The sequence below is a fragment of the Vipera ursinii genome (assembly GCF_947247035.1).
Source record: "Vipera ursinii genome assembly, chromosome: 5".
Taxonomy (NCBI): domain Eukaryota; kingdom Metazoa; phylum Chordata; class Lepidosauria; order Squamata; family Viperidae; genus Vipera; species Vipera ursinii.
In genome coordinates, this window is record NC_139518.1 from 44,196,952 (window position 1) to 44,209,540 (window position 12,589).

A 12,589-nucleotide genomic window follows, 5' to 3' on the forward strand; every position below is an offset into this window, starting at 1 on the left:
CATTTGAGTTTGGATATTATGTGAATGACTTCGGAAATATTTTATGAAGTTATCTGGGATTATAACATTCAAAGAATTTCAGTCAATTCTCTGTACTATGATCTGCCCAAGTGTCCAGACAAGAGACGCAGGTGATTTAACTCCACAAGAGGATGTAGTCTCAAAATCAGTCCTTTCTTGGGATGCCCCCTTGCTTTGAAATACTTGCCTTAAGATTCAATCGATACTTTGCTTATTTACTTTCTGAAGTGCTGTTAAAGACTATTTTGTTTCAATAGACATTGATTTCCAAGATTGTTCTGTTAGAGGCAGTGGTTCCCAAACTTGGCAATTTTAAGCCAAGTTTGAGAAACACTAATTAGACTGAGATGTTCAAATGGAGACACGACAAGGATTGGATGCAATGGCCTTTCCTGATGGGAGGACTGCTGCTGCTGACAGTTCAGTTGTATTTGCAACCTATTTTTTGCCTGCTACTCAGATAGTCAAAAGTGAACCTGGCCTCCCCTGAGGAGATTCTCAGTTTTCATTGTTCATCACTTTTTTCATCATTATCGCAATTGATGAAATTTCTTGGATGAGAAACAAAACGTTTTTCTCTTCAAGGAAACAACAGTCCAGTTGCCATTTTTTAAAAAGCACTTTTGAGTGAGCTTGGCCTTGTTTCCCTCATGAAAGTTCTCTTCTTCAGAAAAATTACAGTTAGATCCCATCTCTCGGGAGGGCCTTCTGATGAAATAAGCCTCCCCTTCCTCTCCACAAGAATGCGAACAACCTTCCAAGCCCATCTTGGTGAACTCTCAAGCTTCCTCCTTCCGTTATATATTCAAGATGGACAATATTTAATATTTGTTATGTATGTGTAGGGCTGTGGGTGTATACCTGTTTTATATAGTATGTTTAGATGTCATGTATGTATTTCACTTTGAGAGCGGGCTACTAAATTTCATTTTTGATGTGTGCCGTGGTGCCCACAGTAAAAAAAAAGACAATAAAGGTTATCTTTTCTCTTCCGGGTCACTCCCGTTCACTCCTCCGCCAATAGGCAACGCAGCGCAAACCAACCTCACCCGCCCACGGTTGCGTAACCATTCCTTTATACAACTGAGGGGACGCCGATCGAGGTGAACCTCCCACTTCCATTTTCTGTAACATTTGATTGGTGGAGCCGGCCGGCAGGCTGAAGTCGCGGGCGATTCGCTGCGCAGGCTCGGCCCCCTTCGAGAGCCGCTGCCTGATTGGTGAGCGAGTGCCTTTGCCTGCCAAGGTGGAGGAGCAAGGCAGGTGCGGATTGGCGGGCGGCTCTCTCCGCCTCCGCCGGTGAAGGTGAACGTCTCCTCCAGGCGGGCAGCTGCAGCTGGTGGTGCCGCCGCCGCTGCTTGGGGCTCCTCCGGCCATGGCTCCCGGAGCAGGATCTGTCTTTGCCGCCGTTCCCCAGGCTGCCCCAGTGGCGGTTTTCCAGCTCACGGAAGATTTTCGCACCGACGAGGATCCTCGCAAGGTCAATCTCGGAGTGGGAGGTGAGAGAGTGAAGGAGGGGAGAGGAGAAGAGCGCACGTGCCTCTTCTGTCCCTCCCCAGATCACGTTTCCCACTTTAGAAACACTTTAGAAGCTCGTGTCCTTCGCAGAGTCCTAGGATCCAGGATCGCCTCTCCGAGTTTCCCGTAGGGCAGGGGTAGGCAACCTCGGCTCTTTTATGACTCGTGGACTTCAACTCCCAGAATTCCTGAGTCAGCGTAGCTGACTCAGGAATTCTGGGAGTTGAAGTCCACGAGTCATAAAAGAGCCGAGGTTGCCTACCTCTACCGTAGGGCCCTGCTGAGCTTTGATCGCTTTCAAATGAAGCAAACAGCCAACAGGTGATGCGTTCTTAAGTAGCCGCATTTTGGGAAGCTCAATCCCGATTGAAAGTGGCCCTAAGAAGAGGCGATAATTTACCAGTAAACTCCATCCATTTCGTTCTTCACGCCGAACGGGCATTTATTTATATTGGTTTGACGATTCACACTCTTTATGGCCTGAAGCACTTGGAGTTTTAATCTGCGGTATCTTCACGTACATTTACCGAGATATATTCCTCTCGTGTTTGAAAAGTAATTAGTACCACCGTAGTACAGTGATAGAAGAGAGGGCGCTTTGCGTTGTGGGGATGCCTTTAAGTCACTGTTGATTCCAGGCAACTGCTGGACAACTTGTGGTTTTCTTAGCAAGATTTTAGGAGGGATTTGCCATTGCCTCCTTCCTAGGACTGAGAGAGAGGGACTGGCCCAGTGTCACTCAACTGGTTTTCTGCTTAAGGCAGGGCCAGCTAAGGTGCCTCAATTTCTATACCTAACTGGCTCCCAGTAGTGTATGGGAGCTGGATAATTATTGATCCAGATAACTAGAACCCAAAGTACTTAAGCTGGTAACTCATGAGGATTTGTGTAATTTCTTTTTTTTAATAAAGATTTTATTAGTTTTTCTCTTACATATGTTAGTTTTTCAACCAGCATGCTGTCTGGGTTCAAAAGTGCTAATACATAAGCAATTCCTAATCCTTGATTCTTTCCTCTAGCCATTTGTAGAATGACTCCCTGATTTGGTAGTATTCTGTTTCTTTATCTTTCAGTCTCGTAGTTAATCTGTCCATCTCTGCGCATTCCAATATTTTAAAATTATTTCTTCCTCTGGTGGTACTACTTCATTTTCCCAATGATTTCCATTCTTTTTTGTGCCATATTTTTCTTTATGTTGGATTTCCTGAGAAATATTAGTAGAGAAGTATTTGCAATACATTGATCAGAGTTAAAGAATCCTGCAGAATGAGTAATGGATGGTCTGATTTGCCTGAAGACTTGTAACAACCGGTGATCACAGAGGACAGTATTAGCGTCCTTTGCTTTATAAAGGGCATCCTACACTAATTTTCAAAGCACAGTTTTATGGCTCTTAATTATGAAAACCTATGCATTTTGGTATGATCTTCCATGCAACTTTCTTATTCTATTGATGTTTTCAGTACCACTTATTATCAGGGTTATATTTTGGCTGTGCCACTTGGAAATGGGTCTTTATAGATAATAATTAAAGATATAGAATTGTGATTACAGTATTGCTTATGCTTTTGAGATGATTTAAATATAGATGGGATCATGGTAAAGCTCTCACCTGAAATTTGCAGTTATACTTTACGATTCAGTACTACTACTGGTCGTTATATTTAACCAGCAATGTTATGGAGACTTTTTGAATTCCCTGGTGTATGTACACAAATGTACACCAAAGAGAAAAGAGGAAGAGGCTTTTGGTGGCTATGATTATGGTATATGTGGACTTCTAGTGCCAGATACTCTAATTGGGATGTGGCTGTCGAAGACCTGGGCTGATGTCCAAGTACTGGTTGAGCCAAACTGCAGGGCCTTGAGAGATTACTGCCTGAGAGTTGCAGAAAAGGGAAAGGAGACTTTGCACCAGAAAATAAAGTCCAAGTTGAATGAGCAGCTCAGTTTGTTAAACAGTAGTTTTTGCCTCTATTAAACCTGCACATTTTCTTTCATCCTTTTGTTGATCATTATAGAATAGCCGAAAAGTCATTCTAAAATAATCTACTTTAAAGCAATTTCTTTAGTTCTCTTTGTACTAATATTCCCTGCAATATTTCTCAACTGTTGTTACTTGCTTCATTGTGCATCCTGTGATTTTAATCTGTTTCTAACAATCAAGACATTTCTTTTTGATTTCAGTTTTTTTGCCCCAAAGTTCCTACTCAGTTATAAACTTAGAGCTCCCCAGATCTCCTATTTGTAACAGACTAACAATTTGATAGTCTCCATGAAGATTAAATTTTAATTGAATTTAAATTAAAACTTTATTTTAATGTTTCTCCAAACAGTGTGTGGAACTGGTCCTGCATTGTTGTTAGTCTTACATGACAGCAACTATTCTTCTTCAAAGATTTTAAAGTGAAAACCAACAATCTTGAATAAGAAGAGGGTGCCTTGCATTCTCTCTCACTTACCCCCACCATGATGATGATGAAGATGATGTAACCTTGCATTTGTTAAGTTAATTCTATTCTCTCCTTCAGCTTATCGCACAAATGAAGGACAGCCATGGGTATTGCCAGTTGTCCGGAAAGTAGAAATGATGATTGCCAAGAACACTGATTTGAATCATGAATATCTACCTATTCTGGGTTTGCCAGATTTCCGTGCCAATTCCTCACGAATTGCACTAGGAGAGGATAGCCCAGCCATCAAAGAGAACAGGGTAAGCATGAGGCTGGAAAAGAAATGTTTGTTGCCCAATCATTATTGACCTCTTAGAGGTCTGCGAAACATTGGTTCATCAACTACCCAGCCCAGCTACATTTTTGACACAGCTGAATATGATTATACAGCTGCCAAACAAAAGGGAAATAATACAGTTTTAATGAAATGATTTTATTGACACTAGAGAATAAATTCTAAAAACACATTTTTTTGAGAGAAATGCATATGTAGTTGAAACAGATGGTTTCGACAGATATTCGATTGTATCAGATCTTTTAGTAATTTGAAAGTAAGGATGATTGGTCACCTTACAACTCAGTATTTCTTTCCTGTTCCAGGTGGGAGGTGTCCAGTCCTTGGGGGGCACTGGAGCTCTCCGTATTGGAGCAGAGTTTTTGAAACGGTGGTATAATGGAACCAACAACACTGCTACTCCTGTCTATATTTCTGATCCTTCCTGGGGTGAGTTCAGAAAGCTAATATTTTTGATTTGGAGTGGAGCAAAAAGGAAAAAAAACCCCTATTTCTCCAGTGATGTATCCAAATGCTTGGACTTCAGCTCACATGATTTCCAGCATAGCCATTGCTAGGATTTGGGAACACTTCCCTAATACAGACCACATAAGGCAACCTAGCTTGAACCTTCTTTTTCCGTAGAAAACCATAAATCTGTCTTTACGGATGCTGGCTTCAAGGACATCCGGAACTATCACTACTGGGATGCAGCAAACAGAGGTCTGGACATTCAAGGATTCCTTTCTGATTTGGAGGTGCGTCAGATTGTCCTATAGGGTGGGGGCAATTAGATAGCAATTTGAAAAGAACACCCGATAAGGGTGAGCATGGCATAGAGCACCTTCCCATGTAGATCATTTGTAGTAGCTGCCTACTCTAGAGGTCAGTGAAGCATTATTACACTGAATTGTTGCAGAATAGTTAAACTGAACAAATGCCAGAAAGATTAGTATACTTGCTTTATTCCATTCAGGATTCTCTTCTACAGATATGAATTCCAAGTACTGGAAACAGAACCTGAGAAAGCATAGTACTTTTGAAGCATTTTTAAACTATACTTGTTCATGCTACCAATCAACCATCCCCAAAAATCTATGGTAAATTCCAGAATTCTGCAGATAAGGAGACCGAATAATTTTGATGCAGAGAAATTCTAAAGTATGTTTTGGTTTCTCTTTGGCCCTAATCCTTACTGATCTTCTGAGGTTTATGTTAGTAAATTTCCCACTTATGAGCAAGACGTTAATACCACTATACTACCTGCAAGATTACATGGAGACCTATTTATGCTTGACTTTCAGCAACTCCAGTTCTTTTACTTTCTTTATCCAGAGTGCTCCAGAGTTTTCCATCTTCATCCTCCATGCTTGTGCTCATAATCCCACTGGCACAGACCCCACTCAGGAGCAGTGGAAACAAATTGCTGCTGTTATGAAGGTACTAACTCTTCTAGTACTACTAAAAGACAGATGCATTTTATGTTCCAAAATTCTTGTCATGCATTTGACTTCTTGATATCAAAGGAATCCACAGTACAAAGAACTAGCCTGTGAAGATTCATTTTCAGGAGGCAATCAAGGATATTATGGAGCAGCCTAAAGCCTACACCTCTCCCTGTTCCATTCTTACAGCGCCGGTTCCTGTTCCCATTTTTTGACTCTGCCTACCAAGGCTTTGCCTCAGGTAGCCTGGATAAAGATGCCTGGGCTGTTCGCTTCTTTGTGTCGGAGGGTTTTGAACTCTTCTGTGCCCAATCCTTCTCAAAAAATTTTGGCTTGTACAGTGAGTATTCATAGGATCTGTTATTTAATTGGAAGATTTTGGGTCCTCCCTTCTTTGTATTTTTATGTTGCATTAAACTATGAGCCACTTTGGGGCAATTCCTTTGGAATGCAGGTGGTTATATAGAACTCCTGTTAAGGGAAGAGCAGGACTGGTTTCTCAGTTCATGGTTGCACTTTTCCCTCAGATGAACGAGTGGGAAATCTGACCGTTGTGGCAAAGGATGCGGATAACGTGAAGTGTGTCCTATCACAGATGGAAAAGATTGTCCGTACTACTTGGTCTAACCCACCATCTCAAGGAGCACGAATTGTGGCTACAACACTCACCACACCAGAGCTTTTTGCTGAGTGGTAAGAACAATGTGACAAAAAGTAGCCATTAAATCTTAGCTTTGTGAGTCACCATTCTTGTCATTCGCATTCTGTGGCAGGAAGGACAACGTGAAGACAATGGCAAATCGGGTCTTGCAGATGCGGGCAGAACTCCGGTCTCGGCTTGAGGCTCTAGGCACACCAGGCCCTTGGCATCACATTACAGAGCAGATTGGCATGTTTAGCTTTACTGGCCTCAACAGTGAGTACAATGGGGCAAGTGGATGGGCTAGGTGATTAAGGGTGCCCAGAGGAAGAACTCCAGAGTAATTTTAACTGTGCACTTAAGGAGAAGGGACAGGTGCTGATCCTGGGAAAATATAAAGCATGAGAAAGTGATTCAGAATATCCCTGTATTAACCTCTGCGTGAGCTGCATTGGCTACCGGTTGCCCTCCGGGTGAGATTTAAGGTGCTGGTACTTACCTTTAAAGCCCTACATGGCTTACGCCCGGGATACTTGCAGGACCATCTGCTGCCAGGAATGAATTCCCATCGCCCAGTATGCTCACACAGAGAAGGCCTCCTCAGGGTACCGTCGTCTAGACAATGTCGGCTGGCGACCCCCAGGGGGAGGGCCTTCTCTGTGGGAGCGCCAGCCCTGTGGAACCAGCTCCCCCCTGAGCTTCGGATGGCCCAAGATCTCCGGTCCTTTCGCCGCGGCCTCAAAACACTCCTTTTCCACCTGGCTGACCTGGACTGACAGGGATTTTAATTATGTTTACAATTTTTAACTCTAATTTTTAATTTATTTTAATTTTAATTTATTGTACAGAGGCCTTTAATTTTAATTTTATCTTAATTTCAGTATTTATTGTAAGTTATTGTTGTTAGCTGCCCTGAGTCCTTCGGGAGATAGGGCGGCATATAAGTCCCAATAATTAATAAATCAATCAATCAATCAATCAATCAACCTTGTTGCTCTTAAAAATGAAGGTTTGGGAAAGGATTTCTAGATTCTGTTAAGGTACTCTGAAACTAGGGACTCTTCCCTAAGACATCTGTTTCTCAACCAGGCCTAATTTGAAGGGTTGGCAGGTTTTGTACTTTTACCATGAATTGTCATGCCTCCATTTTGGAAAGTTAGTAACAGGCTTATGTTTCACCTTGGAAGATGTTGACTATATTTTCTTTCCACACTGTTTATTTCTTATTAATGAACAAATGAAGTGTCCAAGGCATATGGTAAAAAAAAAGGGGCCTTGCCAGCTTGCCTTTTATATCCTATCTTGTGGATGCTTCTAGGTCAAATATGAAATGTAGAAAATGTTGCTTGAGGTTTCTGGTGAGAACTCCTGACATTTTGTCTTTTTCCTTTTCCAGTTAAGCAAGTACAATACCTGATCAAGGAGAAACACATCTACCTGATGGCCAGTGGCCGTATCAACATGTGTGGTTTGACCACACATAACCTGGATTATGTCGCTAAGTCCATCTATGAAGCAGTCACCAAAATCTAGGAAATCTGAAATTGGACATTGCATACATGTCACTTCCATAGTATTTTAACTGCTTTTAAGACACAAGCTATCACTGTTAGTGGAAATTTATGCACAAGAATAGCCAAGACGGGTAGGCAAAGAGGCACTGCTTAACTTTTCCACATTACCATTTTTATGCTTAAAATCTCCTTTCCTCCCCAAAACTGCTCATTGTGAATAGGAGAAAGAATAAATATTGTTATCTTTCCACATATATGGAAAATTACCTGGAGGGGAATTGATAATTGTATACATGCAAAAAAAATAATAATTAAGGAATCCTCTAAATCATTTTGTCTCTTGCTAACTCTACTAGATTCCAAATCAGTCTTTGGATTTGGGAGATTAAAAACAAAAAGGTAGAACTTAACATGCAGTTGCATGCAATAGTTGACATAACCTTTCGTAGCCTGAAGAACTGTCTCCTTCCATTTTACGAAGTGTGGTATCGCTGTCCTTCCTCTTTGTTGCTCAGGAGAGACTGGGAACTGCAATTGTCCTAGAAGTTTCTTCTTGCCTCTTGATGTGTCTATGTATCCGTGTATCAGTGGGACTGAAACTAAAACTTGTTCCTTCTCTATGTGAGCTGTCAGTTTGCACACCTAGAATTAATAGCAGCTGGTTCAACAATGGAAGAATACAACCATTTCTTGCTGCCTTGTATCTGTACATTCTGCACTTTATGTAACTGACCCCATCTGACCGGAGTCTGCTGAAGCAAAAGGACAGTGCCTCAGGGGCGGATACAAAAATAACTGGCCTAGCAGTTATGGGTTGCATGGGGTTTTTCAGGAAGCAAGATTGTAATTACTGCTGGCTCTCAAGTCTTGCATGAACTAAGACTATAACCATAATTGTACCTTATCCCTCAATGCAGAATAAATAAATATTTCTTCATGTAGCTCCCCATTTATAACCCAACATAAGTTTAAATATTGTATGTTTATATTTTCAAAGAAGTATCGTGATCTTGTGCTTGATGTAAAATAATCTGTTGCTTCTTCCTAGGAACTTGAGGACAAAAGACAGGAACACATTTTTTTTCCTTTTTGTGTTCTCTGAACTACCAGAAAACTATTTCAATGGGTAAATTGATGTGTTAAGATTCCCTTTGAGCCCACAAGGCTGTTTACCCAAACATACCTTGATTTACCTGAAATGTATTTTCTGTAATGAAACCTGACTTGGTGCAAGGCAGCTATCCACTATCTTAGCAGATTTACTCTTCCATGGTCTCTGTATTCTGCCACCATCCTGTTATGTCTAAAGTCATGATTCTTTTTGCATCATAATCGCACTAAGTCATAATGTAGTGGTACCAGATTTGGGGTACAAAAACCCAGATGAACACTACACGGCAACAAAGAACAATCTTTATATACTTTTATATAATACAGTACAATGCATGGTGTTTTTTTTTATCTAGTGTGTGAAGCTAAATATGCTTTTTCTGCTAGTTTCCACTATGCCCCCACAGCTAAACACGTTTTTGATAGGTAGTCTTGAAATCAATACATATAATCAAGTTTGTTTTTGGACATGCTACATTTATGTTGTCCAGACTCTTGCCAGTATCCAATTTTAAATTCTGTGGAATGAGAGACTACATCATTGTTAGAGCCATCTTGCACTGGAGAGTGGATGAGCTTTTGATGTGACAAATACAGGCTTTAGATAATGATAAATCACAATATTAAGGAAACCAATCCTACATGAACTTATTTTGGTATAATTTATTTTTAATTCAGCAAGTTAAATTGGAGAAAAGCAGAGAACTCTTTAAAAAAATAAACAGAAGCAACGGTGTCCCATAGAGGCAGAATAAATCTTTTCATTTTACTTCACATGCAAATACTGCCTCTCCCTTGAAGAACAATAAAATTGCAGTAACTCTTCAGGAATACACTTGTGGACCTGCCACTGTTAGGAGTGTCTGTCCATGAAATGTTAGTAGTGCTACTTTTGGATCTTTACCAGCTAAACAGCTGGAAAAACGGACTTCAAAACCACTTCTAAGCATTCAATGATCTCAAGAAGATGCATAAAGGCTACGTTTTGGGGGCATCTACTAAAACTTGTATTTTTTTCTTTTATCTTCATCTCTTACATGTGCTTTAAGCTATATATCAAAGGAACTAAATTTTATTTCTCCCAGAGATCTGATGTCAACTCTTCTGTTTTTGTCAATCGATTCGAAGTCAGAATATCAATAGGGTCAAAAGCCGATTTATTCACAGGTTACAAATGACAAGGTGATTTATGCCATTATCTGCACTTCAGACCATCAGCCTAAAACCCTGCTGGTGCTGTTTATAGTACCAGTATGTCTAGGGCTGATTTGGATAATGTACAGATGCAGAGGAATTCAGAGGGAGTATATAGTACAGTACGATGTTGCACACACATACACTAACTTCTTTTGGACCACATTAATGGAGTGGCATGTTCAGTAGGAAAGAAATCCTGTGTGCCCTCCTCCTTTATATTTTCCCCCAATGATAGTAACAGAGATAGTGAGGACACTGTCCTGCTAAGCTACTTACAGGAATCTTTACACTCCACCTATATACTGTTCTCATTTCCACCTTTTTCCTGAGATTTTCTCAGCTCATATTTGTTACCACTTCTGAAGCTTAAATGGCTGTGGTCTCTTTAACCCTAAAGGTAAGGGGTGGTTAATGTTGGAGAAGCAGGTACTGTCACATATGCATGAATCTGGTCACAGTCGGCTGTCATGCTGCAGACCTGGGAAAGAAGACAACTGTTAGAACCATAAGTTTACAAAAACCTTTGTTTTTCCTGCTCTAATTCAGGCAGCTAACAGAACTGGGTATTTTCCTACACACCACTTGAGAAAATCTAGGGCCCTTTTGGTTTAAGTACAATGAATATTGTTCCTTTTAACAGTCACCTGTTGATTATGACTTCTTATATTAGAGAGGGAATTAAGATTGCTGGAAGAAACATCAACAACCTAAGATATGCAGATGACACCACTCTAATGGCAGAAAGTGAAGAGGAACTAAAGAGCCTCTTGTTGCGAGTGAAGAAGGAGAGTGCAAAAGTTGGGTTGAAACTAAACATTAAGAAAACCAAGATCATGGCATCTGGCCCTCTCAATTCCTGGCAAATAGATGGGGAAGAAATGGAGGTAGTGACAGATTTTATTTTCCTGGGCTCCAAGTTCACTGCAGATGGGGACTGTAGCCAAGAAATTAAAAGACGCTTGCTCCTGGGGAGGAAAGCCATGACAAATCTAGACAGCACACTAAAAAGCAGAGACATCACCCTGTCAACAAAAGTGCGTATAGTCAAGGCTATGGTCTTCCCAGTTGCAATGTATGGCAGTGAAAGCTGGACCATAAGAAAGGCTGAGCGCCAAAGAATTGAAGCCTTTGAACTATGGTGCTGGAGAAGACTCCTGCGAGTCCCTTGGACTGCAAGGCGATCAAACCGGTCAGTCCTAGAGGAGATCAACCCTGACTGCTCTTTAGAAGGCCAGATTCTGAAGCTAAAACTCAAATACTTTGGCCATCTAATGAGAAGGAAGCTCACTGGAGAAGAGCCTAATGCTGGGAAAGATTGAGGGCAATAGAAGAAGGGGACGACAGAGAATGAGGTGGCTGGATGGAGTCACTGAAGCAGTGGGTGTGAGCTTGAATGGACTCCGGAGGATGGTGGAGGAGAGGAAGGCCTGGAGGAACGTTGTCCATAGGGTCGCAATGGGTCGGACACGACTTCTCAACTAACAACAACAACATTAGAGAGACAAAGCATGCACACAAAAAGTGTTTAGCAGCACAAACAATCCTTAGGAAGTTTACAGACTCACACCCTGGATGGTATCTCTTTACTCTCCTACCATCGGGTAGGAGATATAGGAGTATAGCCAGCTGTACCAACAGGCTGAAAAACAGCTTTTATCCATGGGCTGTTAGGCTTTTGAATGGGATATAATCTCTGTGAATTTATGCAGAATTGACTTGGGAGGCCGGTGTGTGGTGTAGTTGGTTCACATGGTAGGATGGAGGGTTTGTTGTCATTTTGTGTTGGGGGGAGGGAGCACGGTGGGAGGCTCAGTTAATCTCAATGTACACATGTTGTACTTTGACAATAAAGGTTGTTTATTATTATTATTATATTGAAAGAAAAACAAGTATTGGGGGAAAAAACTTTACATCAGTGTAAACCTGAATCACTAAAAAAATGGAAAATGTGAGGATCATGCCTCTCAACACTTTCATCTTAAAATGCTTGGAAGTCCACATTTTTGTAATCAATATGATTATAAATACATTCTATGTGCCTTCCCATCTTCTTCGTGTTTTCAGACCATTTTAAAGGAACATTCATAGCAAAAAATTACTGCTGGAATTATTTAATGTGCCCCCGAGTCATTACAACTTAGCACTAACGTGGCCAGGAATATTGTTCAATAGAAATTTCTAGTAACTAATTTTCAGGTTACTATGAGACTAAGCGCAGTGAAATGTCATTGTTAGATATTCATTGTGTTTGTACTTTTCTTAGTGGGTTGCTTGTGCAAAATTGCAGTTCCACTTAGTACGGCAATGTGGCTTTCCAGATACTGAAACTTGTTCATAACTGTCTTAGTATACATATTGTTACTTATTGTATCATTTGTAAACATCAACAAACTAATTTTCAGCCACTGATCCATTTT

At 40.9% G+C, this 12,589-nt stretch overlaps 1 protein-coding gene across 1 annotated transcript; it reads left to right on the plus strand.

The window, feature by feature from the left end:
- Window positions 1-1,351: 1,351 nt before the first annotated feature.
- On the plus strand, window positions 1,352-10,061 carry GOT1 (glutamic-oxaloacetic transaminase 1). The gene is made up of 9 exons (XM_083365008.1): window positions 1,352-1,520; window positions 4,071-4,252; window positions 4,593-4,716; window positions 4,912-5,024; window positions 5,602-5,706; window positions 5,901-6,051; window positions 6,239-6,404; window positions 6,485-6,627; window positions 7,748-10,061. The coding sequence occupies exons 1-9, from the start codon at window positions 1,397-1,399 to the stop codon at window positions 7,882-7,884; spliced, it is 1,245 nt and encodes a 414-aa protein (XP_083221134.1). The 5' UTR covers window positions 1,352-1,396; the 3' UTR covers window positions 7,885-10,061.
- Window positions 10,062-12,589: the final 2,528 nt, after the last annotated feature.